Source organism: Kryptolebias marmoratus, linkage group LG11 (assembly GCF_001649575.2).
Source record: "Kryptolebias marmoratus isolate JLee-2015 linkage group LG11, ASM164957v2, whole genome shotgun sequence".
Lineage (NCBI taxonomy): Eukaryota > Metazoa > Chordata > Actinopteri > Cyprinodontiformes > Rivulidae > Kryptolebias > Kryptolebias marmoratus.
This window is the reverse complement of record NC_051440.1, coordinates 8,540,846-8,561,500: the sequence shown is the minus strand read 5'-3', so window position 1 is coordinate 8,561,500 and position 20,655 is coordinate 8,540,846. Positions and strand designations below refer to the sequence as shown.

General features: G+C 36.6%; 1 protein-coding gene across 2 annotated transcripts in view; it reads left to right on the top strand.

Moving 5' to 3' along the window:
* kcnq1.2 (potassium voltage-gated channel, KQT-like subfamily, member 1.2) overlaps positions 1-20,655 on the top strand; it is a 216,516-nt gene that overhangs the window by 9,925 nt on the left and 185,936 nt on the right. For both annotated transcript variants that reach the window (XM_025010106.2, XM_017434243.3), the window contains exons 3-6: positions 8,895-8,985; positions 17,075-17,201; positions 18,839-18,917; positions 19,012-19,108. In XM_025010106.2, coding sequence (XP_024865874.1) covers positions 8,895-8,985; positions 17,075-17,201; positions 18,839-18,917; positions 19,012-19,108 — 394 coding nt within the window. The remainder of the gene's footprint in view (positions 1-8,894; positions 8,986-17,074; positions 17,202-18,838; positions 18,918-19,011; positions 19,109-20,655) is intronic.

The following is a 20,655-nucleotide window of genomic DNA, read 5'->3' as shown; positions in this document are numbered from 1 at the left end:
TATACAAACAGTATAAAATGAAACATGAGATTATTTAAACCTGGCTTTATTCAATAATTTCATGTTTGTTCCTGAGAACATTTAAAGTCAGGATTTAATTATATAAAACCTGAATTTAAAGACAGTTTTGAGATTTTTTTTTATACATGTTTTCACAGTTTGTAGGTTTGACCAATATGAAAACAGTCACAGAACAGATTTGAATAAAAAAAAAATGAAGTTATTAAAGATAGCTTTTTTTATACTATTGCATGATCATATAAAGATTAAAAAAATCCAAATGTAGAGCATTTACCTAAAGCAGTTAGGATAGCTGTGAAAAAAGTGCAAACTTTCTGGGGTTCTATTTATGTATGTAAAGCTTTTTTTCTCTAATTTGCGTTTAACTGTGGAAACTTTGTTTGAGGGAAGTACTGTGGAAGTGTCGTACAAAAATCTCCATGATTATTTCATTAAGCAATCACCTTGGACTAATTAAGAAGTAAATAATTAAATGAAATTTAAGCAGTAACAGTTTCAGTTGCAGCTGCGATTGTTTGAGGGCTTGTTAGTGAGACTTCTCTCGCTTCATGCTGGCGAAGAGCAGAACGTCCATCCATTTTTTTTAACCTGTTTTTCTGGGTCATGGTGAGCTGGTGCCTATCTCCACCAGTCATTGGGCAAGTGGGGGGATCCACACTTGATACAAAACAGCAACGTCACGTTTTGAACCTGCAACCTTCTTGCTGTGAGGCGACAGCTCAAATCACTGCACCACCATGCCATCTGCAGAGCAGAACAGTGAAAAGAAAGACACTTGTCCAAAGTGCCTGGCATATGCACAGAAACACAAATGTGCACAAACGTCATGCTAATGACGGCAGAGTTTGACAGAGTGGGTAGAAATCCTTTGGCCTTGGGACAGCATGTGTCCGAAAAGAGTCTTATGCAATGGTGTTGAGACTTACCAACACACAGACAACCTGGGGCAATGATCCCCCTCACGTTTGGATCACTCCCTCTGAGTCTTTTACATAACCAGAAAATAAATAAATATGTTGTCCTCTATATGGTTCCTAAATGACCTTTCAGAATGCAATCAGTTTATGTTGACACTTCATTATGATGTTGCATCTTTAAAGCTAAAACGTGACATCAGCATACTGTAAAACATTAACCTTTCAGTGTTTTTAACTTCCTATAATTAGGAAGTTGTCACGTGGTACTGCAGAATCATTTTATGTCTGTTATACCTCTGTCAGCTTGTGGAAAATGAAGAATGGCACTTGTTTATCCATGTGAAAATGCAATGGGACAGATGTTGTCTGAAATACTTGGGTGTGTTTTTACATCTGGACAGATTATTGAAAAAGCTACAGTGAATCGTCAGTTCCCAGGCCCCACCCTCCCATCTACGTGGTGAGGGCAGGAAGGCAGCCTCTTGTTGCGTTTTTGCTTGCAAAGAGATTAATGTCTGAATGAAGTAAGCTGTATAGGTCACTTCAAGTTTATGGTAGTATACTATATGTGTGCTGGGAAATGCACTGTGATGCTATTTTCCCCTGCACAGCAAAGGATTTATCATAGAAATGGGTTATTCAGCCTGACTTTTTATTTTTGTTCTATGCCACTGTTAGTTTTAGGTAATTGGTAGAGCCACCTTTGTCAGACCCATTTTTACTTTTTTCCTTCTTAAAGTTTTTAGGCCCTTCTTTTTTCACTTTGCGGTGTTTAGTTTTGATACTACACGGAAAGAAAACAAAAAGCACCTCTGTGATTAGGATTCCCCTAAACTTTTATGCTTGTTAAAAATGAGCAACATCAGTTGGCCCTTACATTTAATCTGGAAATAGATAACACAATCAGTCATGGCTAGTCTTCAAGAGAAAATATATCCATCTTTATTTTCAAGGTAACACTGTTTTGAAACAAACGTTTGCAGCAAGCTACAAGAGTTAGCATGTTAGCAGGTAATATACAGTGGACCACAGGCTTTCTGTAGAAGCTAATAACCCAGCTAACATCAGCTTTGCAGGCTCTCAACATTACTTTGCAAAGAACAGAACAGCAGAGAAGTAATACTCTATGCAATAGTTACAACTACTTCAAAGTTATAAATAAATTGATCAGGTGCTGTAGTTTAGTTTGCCACTTGCATGTGAAGCTGTCAAGAAGGTAAGATGACAGCTCTTTTAAAATTATTTTTTTCTAAAAGGAAGCACATCTTGTTTCTAACATACACAAAATAATAATCCCCCATAACTATGTGAAGAATACGTTGAATTATTTCTATAATGTCCTCTTCAATCTGTTTAAAAATGAATAAAACAAAACGACAACTTTGTTTTGAAACAGCCTGCTGATCATTTGGTGTTAAATTTTAAAATGAACTCACTACTTGTGATTAAATTAAAAGTGTTGCCTTGATTTTAAATGTGACTGTAATAAAATGTTGTAAATAAAATCTATTTTATTTAATGTGAACTGTTTTAAAGATGAACTAAATATTAAAGCAAACAGGTCTAAAAATGCAGCATGTACTTTTATGCCAGCTTGGATTTTGACCCTTCATATAATTAAAATTTTATCTTCTACAACTGCACTGTATCATCTGAATGTGCATTGAAGAAATTTTGTTAAATTAAGTTTTTTGGGGGGAATGAGGTTACCTATTTATCAGAAAAATAACAAAGAAAAAAAGCAAACAAAAAAAACTTTATATGCATGTAAACTTGGTATTTCATTTTAGAAATTCTTTGTTTTATTTTAAGCATGAATAACCGACTAAACTTCCTTTTACATTCAACCTAAGTGACCCATCCAACCCCGAGGTGAATTCTGAGCCAGACAAATATCATTTTAATCATGGCTACATTGTCTTGGTCATTGAATATGGCGGAGAATATGATAGCTAAGCTCAGATGGAATATCCTTGTTTGTGGCCGGTCACTGATGTGGTGTAATCCACCCTAAGCTCCTCCGTGGCTGGACATGGGAGGGGGTGTGGGGGTTGGTCAGTAAACAGGGCTGTGAGAGGGCTCTTGTGTCTGACCATGTTGTCCAGCAGCAGTTTTTCTGTCAATGGTAAAGGTCGTTTGTTCGTACCCTTTAAATGTGACACACGGGCATCCGGTGACAGCACATATCACCATATACAACCATACAAAGAAGCATTTTCACATCATAGAAAACAGGTGTTTTCTTTGACAAATCATCATTGTTTTTTTTTTTGTTTGTTTGCTTGTTTGTTTTTGTGCTTTATTTTATTGTACAGCACTTTAGTTCAACTCAGGGGCATTTTACATGATGAAAATGTCTATTTTATAACTGACAGTTGCTGGTTTGAGGTAGGAAATTATCCTAATTTGGGCTAAAATACATCTTTTCTGAAATGCAAATATTAATATACAGTAAATTGTTTTGATACAACAATGGATTTTCTCTTTTTGCTCATTTTTTGGCACAATAACTAGTAAAGAAATTATAAATAACTGGCTCAGCTAATGGCACACTGTAAGCTGTCTAAATTCTATTAAAGCTAATTATGAGAAATTACTGTCATTACAATCTACGACCTGTACAATGTGCTGTGCTTTATGATTTGAATATTTTAACATGTGATTGTTACAGAATTGTTATCTGTCAGACTGCTCAGAAAACTCATGAAAATACGTATTAATAATTGCTGAGTTGAGTGAGATCAAAGTAATATGCAACTCTTATGAAGAGGGGTCCTCTGGGAAGGTTATGATATCTTACCTGTTCCAGATAATCTTTTGAAGAACCTCAGTTTGGAGAAAAAGTGTTTGTGACCAGCTCGTCAAGCATAGCCATCTAGTCTTAGCAGAGTCAAGACAAAGTAAATTGCTGCTGTCTTAAAACAAGTCAGATCTAAAAAATTTCAGATCAAACTCAACCCACCCAAACTCTGCCGCTTAGGAGGAAGAGTGGTCGCCTGCTAGAAAGAAAATCGTTTTCTCGCTACATGTTGAAATGTCTTTGGGCAAACCACTGAACCCCAGATCATCCCAAATCTGTGAACTCGTGTCTGTGCGTGTGTGTGTGTATGAGCAAAAGTGATTTGTAGTGTGAGGACGGAAACAGTGTCATGTCCGCTCTGCCTGTAAAGTAAATTTGGTCACTTTACCTGTCTACTAACATCCGTCAGCCCCTTCAGCAGATAAACGCACACATCCCAGATTTTTGTGACTGGGCTCACAGTACACCAGTGGTCTCCAATCTTGGTCCTCAAGGGCCACCATCCTGCATGTTTTACTTGTTTCTCTGCTTCAACACACCTGATTTGAATCAATGGGTGATTAACAGGCTACTGCCGAATATAAAGAGGTGATTTAACCTCTGAATCAGATGTGTTGGAGCAGGAAAACAAGGAAAACAATCAGGATGGTGGCCCTCGAGGACCAGGATCGGAGACCCCTGCAGTACACGCTACAGTTCACCTCTGGTGGCGCCAGAAATACAACAGACAACAAAAGGCTGCAAGTCAAACCAAGAGCAGAAGAAGAAAAACTTTAAAACATTGGTGTAAAACAGTGCCATCCTTTATTCCTTGGTGCCCAATTAATCACAAATATGAATACTGATAGTTTTAAAAATTGTGGATCATTGGAATGTAGCCATTTTTCTTTTCTAAATGTTGAATTTTGTTTGATAAAGATTTTATATGGTTTACTTTTGAAGACGCTATGTCACAACACAACTTCAACTTGTTTTTTCCTCACTGAAATCATGCTCCGTTCCAACTTTATATGGTGTAAATTTAGTTTCTGTGCACTGTGAAGTCATCTCTGTCATTTGACATTTTAAAGCGTACACTGCCTGAGTTTTTCCTGCTGACTGCGTTGACAGTTTGGTGTGGCTTTATGCTCTATTTTAGAGAAGCTGGACAGATTTGCAGTCAATAATACTCACTAAAACCCCAGCTGTTTTGTTTTAATCAGATCCCAGGGGTTTTGGCCTGGCTGAATAAGGTTAGCTAATGGTTGTGAGTGACTCAGTCATGTCTGCAGCAAACACGTCCTGCAGTGTTGATGCAGAAATCCTGAGAATATAAAATGAGTAAAATACTAAATCCCTGTGTCTAACTTCTGTCTGAATGATCGAATACCATCAGAGATATATTGGATTCATATGTTTGGCAGATATGAGGATTGTGCATTTCATATAGTTTTGTTTGTAATATTGTTGAGTATTTTTGACAATCATAACCTTGCAGTAATTTCACTGTAAACAGGGTTTAACAATATATCCACAAAGTATTTTTTTCCTCTCTTACTCTGTCTTTGTGATTTGGTTTTTGACCTGATGAGGGTTTTCTCTTCTCGCGTGAGTCGCCGGGCCTCACTTTTGTGTTGCAGGGGTTTTGAACATGTTTAAAAAATTTGCACGGCCATATTTTTTTCCCCTTAAAGTAGTCACAGAGACAACAACATGCATCTGGAACCTGCCGAGAAGCCTTCTCAAATTAGACTCCGTAACTTCCAGAGCACTAGAGATGTATTTTTTTAGTCGATATGTATGTCAAAGTGGCAAAGGAGTAAAAGTGGCACTGTTATACCTGTAAAACAAAACAGGAATGTGATTACATGACCTTCTGAATAAGCTAAATGATTATCAGACAACACTTATCCTAATAAGATAAACTGAACTGGACTTCTAGTAAAGTCAGCATGTAAACCCTCAGAAACAATAAAATGCAATTTTTCCCCCATTATCTTCTTATAACATCCATCGAATAACCCATCTTCTATTATACATGCAAAGTACTTAGTTAATCGCAGGCTTAGATGGTTCACAAGAAAACTCAGACTTGGTGAAATATTAATCCTTTGAAAAAGCGCCTACAAATTTCAGTATTTAGAAGTGGTGGAAATAGGCAATTAAAAGCAAATTAATAAATAAATTAATATAAACAGACACAAGATAACATTGTAGCGGAACGTGCACTAAGAAGTGTAGAAATAAATGACAGTAAAGAGAGAGACTTGAGCTCCGATGATTGTATGGATGTGACTTTACGTTAAGCCCGGCTTGTCGCTGATCAGGGAATATAAATTAAGTCAATAAAAGTTTATCAGATTATCCAAGAGTTCCCATCAGTGTTATGTTGTTCTGCCTGCTTCCCGTTAAAGGCTGTTTCCCTCCTTGGTCCAGGAGTGCATTACAAATAATCTGTTTCAGTGCTTTTTTTAAACATTTGTGTTTTGACCTGAATTCGGAGGAGGCTAAGAGAAATAAGGAATTGTGTCTTTGTATGTGTGTCACTGAGTGTTGGTGAGCTGTAATCCTCGGAAAGTAAACTCTTTTTTTTTTTTTCTCCCCCCCATCTGGTCAGAGTATCATGTGTCCATGTGTGAGAGGAATCTTTCTTCAGGATTCTTCCACTTCACCATCTCTCTTTGTGTTTGGCTCTGATTCTACTGATGTCAGAGTGATTAATTGGTCAAATTCATCTTCTGCTGTCATTTAAATGAATCATGTAGCGACAAAAATGAAGATGTGTCTCTGTTTCTGATTCAGTGATATGTTTTGCTTTTTATGAGGGCATAAAAATTCAGTGATTTTACTGAGTTTTCATTCTGCTGCGGGGTTTATGTGTTTGCGATATTCAGGGTGCTATATGAACGATGAGAAACTCTTATATAACCCTCTCAACATATGACATGTAATCCATCCTGTAGTTCACAGCATCGTAATGCATCCGCAGACAAGTGTGATGTTAAACGTCACAGAGAATTTCTTAAAATGTTTCAAGGATTATCTTTTGTGTTGTGAAAATGACTCTAATTGATTTTGCTTTTACTCTTGTGACGTCAAACACAAAAAAAGAACAACCTGTCATGAGCCATGCTTTTAATTAGAATTACAAAAACAAAAACATAAAACATAAAGTTTAAATAAGTAAATAGATAAGGGGAACTTTATGGTTACATGAACCAAACTTAGAGACGTGTTTAAGAGCTTGAAGTAAGTACATTTAAATATTTCAACAAAATGTGATGGAAAATAATTTCAGGCTTGACGAACAGAATCATTAAAAACATAATGTATAATAAGCTCATAATAACAAATTGTATTATAAGTGTGTATTCAGGACTTACTATTTTATAATGTTTAGTTAAACACAAAAAAGCCCACCAGGTTACATGGGTTGGAATGAAACAGAGGTTATAAAAATCTAAGAATCAGTGCAGAAATGGATTTGTGCAAATTTTCTCTTTCTCATTTTTGTCAGTAAATGGTAAGTCTTTTTGATTGTCTCTTGAACAAAATAAATGCTCAGAAAAGACCATCCAAATGATCATAAATAAACTGATAAAAATACCAGGTGTTAGCCTGAACTCAACTCTTATCCTTGCTCCTTTGATTTGCATCTTCACCGTCTTGTGAGTCTCATCTTTCTCTCATTCACCTGCCTCCAGCATGTTCTTCGCCTTCGAGCCTCATTTCGGCGTTGTGCCGTGTATGTTTAGCTCTGAAGGCTGTATTTGTAGACAATGTATGTACACTGACAGATGGAGCGTCTCGTCGGAATGTTTCACTGTTGCTAGGAGATGTGGAACCGTCCTGTCAGCTGCTCACACAAGAAGACTGATGAAAACAGGGCAAAACAGAGATAAAGTACATCAAACTTTGGACTTAATGGTTTGTTCTTGTCACTTTGTTGGAAACATTATAATAATAGGTTGAAAGGCATATATTAATTGTGAATAAATATAAACCAACAGGACAGTTTGTTTTGAACACTATGACATATCTGTCCAGTACATTTTAGTTACAAATCCTGTCATATGGTTGATTTTTTAAGATATTATTATCTCAGATACATCTACTTTACAGTACATGTTAATACTCTGTCACATAGCTTGCCAGCTTTAAACTAAATAAAAAGGTAACGATTACATACACCCATTCTTAATCAACATAATGTTACAGGTGACTTTAAACCTGGTTTATTAAGGGTGCTAGTGCATAAGCATTAAAGCACCATTCCTCCAATCTGTTTGGTTTCATTATTCGTTCATTTTCATGCGCTGCAGCTTTAAAAAACACATGCAAATTGTACGTCAATTACTTTTTTTTTAGCAATATGCTGTATGACATAAAGAAAATTTGCAAAACTCTGAGAGAAATTTCCCATGAGGCAACAACGGGATTTCTGTGAAACAGATGAGAAAACCCAGCCCTCGTTGGAGCTCAGTACCTCAAGCATTTTTTACAAAAGAAATGTCATTCGGATTTAAACAGGTCAAGAAAGTTGACCTTCAAAGGACTGAACTGGCGCTTTGGTATCGTTTACAGTTTTTACACAATCACAGTTTAAGTTTTCTGATTTGGGGGATGTTTCTGGTCAACAGTTGATGTCACACACTCTAACCTTTGAACTGTCTCCAATGTTCAAATCTTATCAAACTAAAAACTACTCCTCAAACACTTCAGAAGCATAGAAATCTACACAACTTCTGCAGCTTGTGGTTTAAGAATTTTAAAGATATGTAGTTTTCACATATTGACTGTGTGAGGCTTATTTTTTAGTGTGTTTTTTGTTTTTTTTTCCTCTCTCAAGTCCACTGTCAGGGAGTGAGAGACAGAAGGTGGGTGGTTACCATGGGGACCTAATGAGCCACTGGCAGCAGCTTTAACATTTCTTTTGATTGTGGCTCTAAATACATGTCCTATACAGTCCATTGCTTTGTGTTTTACTGACAAATGAAATGATTAGTCTTGTTTTTTTAAACCATAGTGAGATAAAATAAAAAACAAAATTTAAAAAGACTAAGAAAAAACCAAATCATTTTCCTGAATCAGTTCTTGTAAGATGAGTTGAAACGTGTTTCAAAGGAAGAGTGGCGTAATGAGAAGTGATCGACTGGGTGTTCTGCTCCTCTCTGCAGCTTCGTCATGGTCCTGGTGTGTCTTATCTTCAGTGTCCTGTCCACAATAGAACAATATGCAGACTTTGCTACTGGGACTCTCTTCTGGATGGTGAGTACATCTCTCGAACTGGTGAACCTGCAACAAAGCTGATCACCACTCCTGCAGAACTCCACTCTGAACTAAAATCAAAATTCCACTACACATTCAGTCATCATCTTTTGTCTTTTTTTAGTGACAACTCATGTTGGGGAGTCTTTATAGAAGTCTTGGTTGTTAAAACTATGCTGGGATAATTCAGCAGATTTTAGGCCACTTTTATAGTAAGTGGGCAAAATTTACAAATTCTGCCAAAATCATTAAGTAATGTCAGGGCTTCAGAAAGGCAGCTGCCACTGAACGAGAGGTGGGGTGTGCCCAGAACTTAAATCAAACCCTCAGCTCACAGACAGACAACAGTGTGATCACTCGTTGGCCCTACAGTTAACTTCAGAAATTATTCTGGGCTGTAGAAACCACAGCATCCAGAGATAAACATAAGCAAGAACTGGAGATAATCATGCAGTCGCCTTACAGAAAAACCCCCAAACCAGATTCAAATCCAAAACTTACCACTGGCAAACAAAATCAGTGTGCAAACTAACTACGCATAAACTATTGAATTGTTTTAAAGTTAACTGTGAAAGCTGTCTTTGGATGTTATGTTTTTCATTGTCTGTAAACACAGATAAGCTGAATAACAGTTATTTAACCTCAACAAACCCAAAAATGGCTATCATTTTTACAGCCGTTAAGCTCAAAGTTGGTGTGTCATTAGCTGAGAGTCATCTCCATCACATTTAGAGCACCAAGTGATGGTGTAAGATTTTTGTTTAAAACTTTGGCATGCACAGGCTATATGCATTCTTTCAAGGAATGCTAGTTTTATTAGTTGATTTTTTTACAACATTTTACAACATAAATCTAATCTTAAGGGACTTCAGATAAAGAAAAACCCAACAATTTCAATAATTGATAACACCAAGACAATACCCCTGGCAGGTTGAATACTGCAGGTCAAACTTAGACTTTTATTTTTAAAAATGTGTTTGTCTCGTTTTCTAACCCAACCTGAGAGCCTGATTTTTTAAAATAAAACCTGCATTTTGACAATGAAGTGTTTTAGTCAGTGTGGTTCTGTGAGGTTTGTATAACAGGATGGAGCATGGTTTTAGCAGCTTTTCATGTGTGTAGGATTTTAAATGTTCTTCTGGATTTCACTGGGACGTACTGAGAATGAGCTAAAATTGAAAAAATATTATCATAAGTCTTACTTCAACATTTTAGTTTGGATAGGTCAAGCTTTTTTCTTCTTAATACAAAAAATAAGCTGCAAGAAATGACAAATTTCAGTTTGTTTCTTGACACACTGAGGATGAATGATGAAGCGTGTGTCAGTCTATACTGATTACCTTTTGATGTTATTCGCTCTGTTCATTTCTAACACATTGATGCCATCATATTGTAATACTGTTCTGAAAATTATTTAAAGTGACCGTACATACTTTTTGAATCAGTGTGCTTAAATAGAAACAGAGCACATTCAGCTGCTGATATTGCTTTTAATTTTAGTTAAGCATTATTCGTTTCTACACCTGCTATACCTTTAGCATGGTCGCAGAGACCTGGTGCCTAGCAGCGTATGGGAGAGAGGCGGGATACACCATGGACAGGTCGCCAGTCCATCACATGATCACACATAAACAAACAACCATGCATACACACACTCACACCTAAGGGCAATTTAGAATCACCAGTTAACCTAACATGCATGTTTTTGGACTGTGGAAGGAAACTGAAGTCCACACAGAAAGGTCCCAGATGAGTTAGAAAACCTGCAACCTTCTTGATGAAAAAAATAAAAATATGAACAAAGGTTTACCTATTTGGATTTGTTTTTGAGAAAAATCAGTGTCCAATCATAAAAGCTCGTAAAGCCTGAGATGACACTAAAAGTAAAAACATGTTCTTTTCTATCAGCAGTACAAATTTGCGAATTCTAACGTCTCATATTATGAGATTTGTCGTTTCATAGTAGTTTCTCTTTTTGATTAAAGGAGAGAACACAGATAAAGTATGTAGTTTGACGTTTATACGTTTATACCTCCACTTTGATTATGGTTTAAAGAATCAGTGCAACAAACAGGAGCTGAAAAGCATGAGTTAATGTGAATGATTTAAAAGTAGTGCAACTTCCAAGTCTTTAACCACTTCACAAAGCTATTTAATTAATTAGAATTGGGTAAAACAAATGAAAAAGCACTGCAGTACCCGCTTTTATCCACAGGATGGAGATGTAAGATCTTTGATAAGAGAAGCTTGACCTGCCATCTTACAGCTCAATCCAAACATATTACAAAACTCATACAGGACTAATCACTTTTAGCTAACGCAAACACTCCGACACACACTTAGCTTATATTGAACTTATCCGAAGCCCTTTATATTAGCACGTCCTTTCAAGCTTTCAGCAGCACACTTGTTTAGTAGAGTCATTTTGGCTCCACTCAGACTGTACCTGCTGATACTTGCTGGTTGATTGACTTTTTTGTGGCTTATTAGGCTTTTACAGCTGCTGAGTGATGCAATAAATTGTGGCCTTGCAACAGGTAGAGAAAATTACGGGCTGCTGTTTGGAAACACTACAAAGAGCTTGCATCATCTGTCTCCTGCCTGCTCTCTGTGAATATAAATCCACACGTAGCTACTGACTACTCTCACACATACACACACACACCTCCTGAGTCAGAGGGACACTGTGTTCTGTAAACTTTTGGACCTACTATCACTTTTATTTATTCAGTCACACCAAAGGGCCAAGTACTCTTTATCACTGACTCAAATTCCCCTCCTCCTGATGTTATATTTCATTCATTGTGCTCCCTTACTCTATTGCATTCTTAGGAAAGAATCACTTAGGCCTGAATTTAAAAATGTACTATATTTAAAATACCCATTCTTATCACCTGCTGCCAAAGGCGAAGGGAGAGCGATACATTTTTTTCTCTTGTCTATAAGTATTTGTGTGTTCAGATTGCAAAATATGTCATGAATCACAAAGCAGATACTAATGAAACTTTCAGAAAGTAATCACTGAGATGATATTGACAAATGATTAGCTTTTGGAGTCAGCCAAAATCAAGACGGCCACCACAGCTAATCAAACTTGGGAAACACAAAAATTACTGTAACTGGGTCAGTTTTAAAGACACTGAGCTAAAATGTGGTGTTGTAGTAGCAGAGACTAATCCCCGACACATACTCGAAGCGCTAACCGATCGTGCCAGATCTGTGTTTAAAACGTTGGCCTTGGTTATTGGAGTCAACTTTGTCTGTTAGCAAAATATTTCATGAACCACTTGATGAGTTTTAATGAAACTCTCAGGAAATAAGGATTGCATGAACATCTACAACTGATTAATTTTTGGAACCAGTCCAGTTCAATATGGCCACCACAGCTTACCGAGATCAGAAAACACAAAAATAGACATAATTCAGTCATTTGTACAGATATCGTGCTAAAATTTGGTGCCAAAGTAGCTGAGAGTCATTCACAACACACACTCCAAGTGCTACACATTGAACAAGATATTTGCTTAAAACTTTAGCTTTAATTATTTAAGTCAGCTGTGCTTGTCTGTTATTAAAATATCTTATGAACCACTGAAGGGACCTCAATGAAACTTACTGAAAGTCATCATACATAAACAACTGATTAACGTTTGGAGTCACTCAAATTTAAGATGGTCCTCACACCTAATCCCCATTAACCAACTCAAAATTGGCTGCCATTCAGTTTCACAGATTTTGAGCTAAAAATTGATGTGGTAGTAGCTGAGAGTCATTCGTGACATCTTGTGATATGGCGCATAACATTATTTTTAAGGTTTAACCAAAACGGGTGCATTGATCTCTGACATTGATCTTAGTTTAAAGTTCTGGTGTAAAAGGCAATATGAGTGATATGCATTTCTTCAAGGAATTGTTTTTCTTAAAACCCTTTGATTGTTACACTTGACTATGTTAGTGTGGGCAGCTTTAGTTTAAATTGTAGGATAAAATCCTAAAATGTAGCATAATAATTATGAATTATTTTATCTTGTGCATGTGTGTTTGCACACGCCACTCTCTGTGGGGGTGTTTATGGGGGCGGAGCTCTGCTCACCATGTCATGGTGGCGTTCACTGGTGGTAGTAACTATACTTAGAAAGTTCAAGGTCAGCTGGCATGGGTGAATCACAAGCCGCTTGTTTAGGATGGCAAAGTAAAGTTAGCCAGGCTGCTCGGGAGGTGCAGAAACACAAACACACACACACACAGTCACACTAACATCGAATGGGTTCTGTCTTTATTTCTTCTTGTTCTGTTATTTTGATTTGTAAAAACACAACTAATTTCTCATTGATCATTCAACCATAATTTTGTCATTTGACTTTTTCTTTAGAGCATTTTAGGTTATAAGTGTAGATAATGTAACCGTCTGCACAAGCTCTCAACATGAACATTCAGCACCATTTTTTTTCTTTTTAACCATTCCCAAACATCTTTAGCATGGCTATGAAAATGATAGTTCAGATCTTTTGAGGTGGAGTTCTATGGAAAGATTGTGAACAAATACTATCTTCCTTGTTGTAGATAGCTATTTGAACTGCTCCAATTTGGAGAAATTAGATTTAATTCTGATCCCACTTGGATTAGCAGTTTGCTTGTCAGTCCTGTCTGAATGATAATCTAGATTACAGATCACCAAAGATATCACATTATTGCACAAAATTGCACATGATGTTATTTTCAAGGTTTGACCAAAATGTCTATAACTCACACTTCTCAACATAAGATGATCTTAAAAAATCTGTCATGAAAGGCGGCAGGCCATATGCATTCCTTCAAGGATTTCTAGGCCTTGAATTTATTCACAGTAACTATGCTCTTGGATTACGTGGTAAAAATGTATTTAAAACCACTGAGGACAAACCTAACACGAACAGCAAACTGCAAAGTAGGAAAGAGGAGTAAAACTTGTATTTCAGAGTAAAAACTTAGATGTTTTTGTTCTCTCCTGAAGGGTAAGGTACGGCTCAAATCGCACAAGTTAGAAGAAATTAGGCAAATCTGTTTTGCATACCAAGTGGCTAAGTGGATGCAGATTAAGATAGGATTATCATTACTGTCTAAAATAAAATAACATTAATTAGAGTATCATGTTGGGTTTTTAAAATCTAAGAACTGCACACAACAAAGCTCTGGTAGCTCTTTGTGTAACGTGTAAAAAACGTGTGTTTGTGTGTGTGTTTGTGTTTTTTTTCCTGCATATGTACGCCTTCTTTGTCACAGGACATCAAGCAATCCAATCACATTTTCATATGATAGTCTTTGTATGTGCTTCATCCTCGTCCGGCTTGACGAGATTAGCGCTGCGCCAACAGGCAGCTGTTTCCAGTAAACACATGGTTGCCAGTTTCAGAGGCACATACAGCCCCAACATCTGGGTGACCTATTTCATGGAATTATAATGGCTAATCTCTTCAGATTTCCCAAATTCATGTGTACCTTTGACTTTCAGATTTCATCCAGCTGTCACTTAGCTCAACAGTTCTTTGTCAATACATTTTGTTTTGCTCTGACTGTGCGGCAGTATTCAAGGTTCTGTATGAGGATGGACGGTTCAAATGTTTCTTCTTTGTTTATTTTCGACAGAGTGCACTGTATAATCCTTCTTACAGAAAAACTGATATTATTGGCCCAAAAGGCAAAGATGGATGGTAATGCTTCTACCTATGTATCTGTCTGTTAACAAAATATCTCATGAAGCACTGGATGGACTTTAATGAAACTTTCAGGAAATAATTATAGGATATACAGCTACAACTTTTTACCTTTTAGAGCCACCCCAACTCAACATGGCCATCACAACTAACTGATTGTAGAAAACACAAAACTTGCCATAATTTAGTCAGTTGTGCAGACATTGTGCTAAAACTCGGTGTGGTAGTAGCAGATGGGGAATCACAACACAGACTCAAACCATGACTCATTACACTAGATTCTTGCTTAAAACTTTAGCGTTAGCTGTTTGCATCAATCCTGTTGGTCTGTTAGCAAAATAGCCCATGAATCATTGAAGGGATTTTAATGAAAGCAACCATACATTATATATTTACAACTGATAAACATTTGGAGTCAATTAAATTCAAGTAGGACACCACAGCTAATTAGTATTAGCCAACACAAATCTGATTATAACTCAGTGAATTTTACAGATACTGGTCTAAAATTGGATGCGATTGTAGCCATGAGTCATTCACAACACATACTCTGAGCATGACATGTCAGATGAGATCACACATAACATTATTTTCAAGTTTTGACCAAAACAGCCACAGCTCTGACAGTTCTGAACATAAGATAATCTCAGTCTTAAACTCTGGCATGAAAGTCAGCAGGAGATATACATTCCTTCAGGGAAAGCTAGGCCTTTAATATAGATTTAAGAATGTATACCGGTATAACTTCATCAAAATGAAGCAGTAACAGAGACATTAAACAATATCTGTTCTTCTCAAACAATAAGAAGAAAGCTGTTAAAGATATGAACCTTTCTCTAGGTTTAGTGTGAGTTCATCATCTGCATGCCTGCCCACGTTTACCATTTGTTTGGTTTCAGTGACTGAGTTCAGAAAATACAGCACGCTAATCCAATCTGATTGTCAGGTCATGGTAAAGAGATCTGCTGAACCATTTCTGCTCGTCTCTGTCAGTTATTCCGCTTTATCCTCCTGTCTTTGTGCTCCGCTCATATACAGAGCGAGCAGTTCGCTCAGATGAATAAGGCGAAGAAGAGAAATCCCATGCCAAACGAAATTGATGAGTATGAGTAAACACAAAATGTACGAGGAGCCAAAAACAAAGAAACAAACAAAGAGAAATATCCATTGTTGCTGCTAGTTTTAGAGTAACACCTACTCAAGGAGGGAGATTGTCTGTTGTGATTGACAGTTCATTGTTATGTGGTCTTGTGGTGCTGTGTTATTGCAGCAGGGCTCGAGGTATTAAGTTTCATTCAGAGAGCAGCCAGCTCAGGCAACTGAAGTAAAAAAAAAAGGCCACCCACATGGCTAAAGGTTCGAACAGACAGTATGGTGGCTAAATATTATGGATAAACAGTGGCCAGGAATATGAACTCTATCAGAGTTAATTCATTTAGAGGCTCACTTGCATGCATTCAGTGGGTGGGTGATATACAAGGAATTTGTATCACCTGCCACCTTTCATGCCAATGTTTTAAATGAAAGTCATCTTTTGTTGAGAATTGACAGAGTTGTCGCTGTTTTGGTTAAACCTTGGAAATAACCTTGTGCACAATGTCACGAGATATTGTGGTATCTTGCACGATCTATTAACGCTTCAAATGCGTGTTGTGATTGACCTTCAGCTGCTAGAAAACCAAATTTTAGTTCAATATTTGAAAAATTTGCTGAGGTATAACCATTTTTGTGTAAACTAAGGTGACCATTTTGATATGGGTTGCTTTTAAGAGTTAATCAGATGTAGATGCACAGCTAATGATCACTTTCTAAGAGTTTCATTGAAATCTTTTCAGTGGTTTATGAGATATTTTGCTAACTGCACAGACAAACACATGGACACACACAGACACAGGAAAAAACATTGCTCCACCTTGTCCTCAGCAGTGGGCGATGAAGAGTGCTTGGTAATACATTATGTTTGTATTTATGACAAAAGCTCAACACCTAGGTAAACAATTCAATTCTCTTGTTAGAAAGTAGTGTAATGTTGTTTATGTTTGAGGCTTCAGTCACTTAGACATAGACTCCGTTTCAGTATGAGCTGTCATCAGCCATCTTATCAGCCTCCATCTTTCCCCCTGGGTGTCTGGGTGGTCTTGGAACATCTAGACCACCTCTGTGTGTCTCTCTTTCCACCTCACACACCTGTCACTGCTCCCTCATATCACTTTGTAAATCTTAGTGATTGATTATAATGGCCTTAGATTAGTGTTAATGCGTGCCCCTGTCTTATCAGTGCCTTTGGAAATGACACTTTATCTGCCTTCACATCCTCTGGTCCTGATCGTGTTTTTGGTGTTTAGTCTCAGTGGCGGTGGATTAACCTTTTGCTGCTCTCTGCTTGTTCTCCACAGGAGATTGTGCTGGTGCTCTTCTTTGGGACGGAGTATGTGGTCCGGCTGTGGTCGGCGGGCTGCCGCAGCAAATATGCTGGCATCAGAGGACGCCTCCGCTTCATCAGGAAGCCCATATCAATTATAGGTGCGCCGGGTTTTCTCGTTGTAACGATTAGCACATTAAATATCACACAGTAGGGTTTTAGATCAACACCAGAAATCATAATGATAATGCTTTTGCTCGTGTGTGTATGTTTGCCTGTGTTCATTTGTCTGAAGCGTTAGCAAAATATCGCATGAACCAGCAGACAGATTTTAAGGAAATTCTCAGAACGTAATTGGTCAATGTACATCTACAACTGAATAGCTTTTGGTGTCAATTTCATGCAAAATGGCTGCCACAGCTGAGCAAACTCCACAAACACAAAATTGGCTACAACTTATTCAGTGTTACAGTGTTTGAGCTGAAATGATGGTGTGATTGTAGGTTATATACTGAGTGCTAACTGATTGTGCAAGATCTATTTTTAAAACTTTGACATTAACTAATGGAATCAACATTTTTGGGGTAATAATTATAAAGGTGTTATACAACCATTAGTCATTTTGCAAAAGAAAGCAATAGGAATAATTCATGGAGCTGGATATAGGGATCACACAAATTCATTATTCTTTTTGTCAAAACTACTCAAATTTACAGATCTTGTAGAGGTACAAACAGCACTGATAACATTCAAAGCGAAAAATAAATTATTACCAGGTAATATTCAGAAATTATTTGATGAATGGGAGCGACGTTATTATTTAAGGGGTCAGTTTAATTTTAAATCTAGGATTGTTCATACAACTCGTAAAGGGTTTTGTATTTCTGTTGGTGGAGTAAAACCGTGGAACAGTCTGAGTGTGGAACTTGAGTAATGTACAAACATAAAAAAATTCAAGGAGAGGTATAAAAATATTATTTTCAAGAGATATAATGATGCTGAGTAAGGAGATGTTTGGCTGTATATATATGTGCGTACATGTGTGTATGTATACATTTATGCGTGTGTGCATATACACTGTATGTAGATGTACATTTATGTTTATAATATAATGTGTTTAATTTATTTTAGTAGTTAAGCATATTATTGTTTTTGTCTTTATGAAATTGAATAAGGAAAAAGAAGAATTTATTAATATTTTTAATAAGCTTTGGAGAAGGGTGGGATTAAATTAGTTTGTTTACTTCTTCCCATTCCTTTTCAAATATGTTAAATTTTTTTGTTATTACTTTTTATTCTTATTTTTTTGTTAATTTTTTGTTATTACTTTCATTATCTTTTTTGTTTTGTTATGTATACATGTTTGAAATAAGTAAATAAAATAAAAAAATAAAAAAAACCATTAACTGCATTTTAGCAAGCTATCTCATGGACACTGAACAGATTTTAATGAAACTTTAAGAATGTAATCAGTAGATATACATGTACAACTGATTAAGAAATCAATTATAGATGGTTGACTTTATAACCAACCTAAAGTTCGGTGTGGTAGTAGCTGTCAGTCATCCTCAACTCATATTCTGAGTCCAACCACATTTTGCAAGAAATTGACCAAATCAAGTTTGACCAAATCATCTATAACTCCATCCCTATTCATCATAAGATGATTATAATTTAAAACTCTAACATGGTAGGAAATATCTATTCCTACAAGCAATGTGAGACCTTTAATTCAACAACTGTTTTACCTTTCATTTAATTAAAGCTAAGTTAAATAACTAATTTTCTTTTTTTACAGATTTAATCGTCGTCATTGCCTCCATCATTGTGCTCGGTGTCGGGTCAAATGGCCAAGTGTTTGCTACGTCAGCCATCAGGTACAGAAAGAGTTTGACAAGGATTAAACTTTTCACATGTAGCTAAAATTGGATCAACATTTCATGACATACAGGGCGGTTTTGTGTGTTTCAGGGGCATCCGTTTCCTCCAGATCCTGCGCATGCTGCATGTGGATCGGCAGGGAGGAACGTGGAGACTTCTGGGTTCTGTCGTTTTTATCCACCGACAGGTGAAAAGCATGGAAGCAGATGCTGTGAATTTATTCTGTTTGAACAAAGTTATTAAAAACCTTAAAAATGGTTTCACTCTTTACCAATCTAGTCTCTAAGTTCATATGTGAACAGTATTTTAACTCATATTGGACAGACTGAGGGTGTAACCACAGCACCTTCTGTTTGTTTTATGAGCTAAATGCACCGGCTTAACTAGCGCTTAAACGCTACATTAGCGAGACTTGTTGCTTTAATCCCCATAAAATTTACTCCTCATGAGAAATCCAGTGTGCGTGCATGAACAAAACAAAGAAAAAACTACAGAAGACCTGGCTTTATAAGGAGAAGAAAACGGGTGGTGAAGGAACCCCATACCCCATCCCTTTTTTTCTTTGTGTTATGGCACACTTGTTTTAGCTTTTCTTTTTTTTTGTTTTTTCTCAGACTGATGCACGAAAGAGTGAAAGGATGTAACATTCTCCTGTTAATCCCTGAAGTACATCATGTTTCTTTGTTAAAGCAAAGATGACATTCACTTCTTTGAAGCACAGGAGAAGCAGATGTTTCTTCTGAGGATTGTGGGGAAAAAAGAGACAACTGTAGGATACATCTAAATCAACTCAAACATGATTCTTTGCTGTCTTCTTGTTAGATGACAAGCAGAACAATTAGACAAGTTGAGTAGAAATGCTGGTATCACTTTACAAAAAGGGCCCCTTTTTAAAGGATTTATTAATGCTTTATTATTAGCTCATTAACCAGTTTGTAAACATTTCATAAAGCATTAACAATCACTTATAAAGTAGTTATGAAGCACTGTTCATACAGTGTAGCAGGCTTATTATTTTGCAAGTAATTTCTTTACAATTTAGATTTTAAATATCAAACATTTATCAGTAACTTACCTGCATGAAAGCACTACATGCATTTAATCCAAATATTTTTCTTAGGGTATATAAAGTTAGTTGAGCAACTAGCAATAAATTACATATACCATATAGTACCATATATAACCTGCTTTAATATATGAACAGTGTCAAAATCGATTATTGGATCCCCTCAGAAGATTTTGATTTACCTTTGACTATTTGCATTTGATCCTACACAAATGCTCATGCATAGTGTCTTTGTTTGATAATTGCATTTTCATTTCAAAAACTGTTAAATGTCTGGAAAACATATCACATAGTTCATACACTTGTAGGTTCAGAAGAGCATTTTCATCCTTATACAACAGAAGCAGCCAATTAACATTGGTGTGGTTAATCTTTTAAGTATAATAAACTTAACATTTTGGTGTATTTTTTAACTGCAGTGCATCTTTATGTGGATGTATAAATGTAGCTGAGCATTGCACTTATTAAAACATCAAATTTAAAATATACTGTATGTAAATAATTGAATGCAGTAGCACTTTCCTGCTGAGGTGGTTTGAAGATGGACTGAGGGGGTGCAGTCAGTTTCCTGTTCCACCCAATATTCTTGTCTGATTCTAAACACCTTAATCTCTGCCACCCACTTCCTTCAGAAGTTTCAGTGGTGTACTCTATGATGCAAGGGCTAT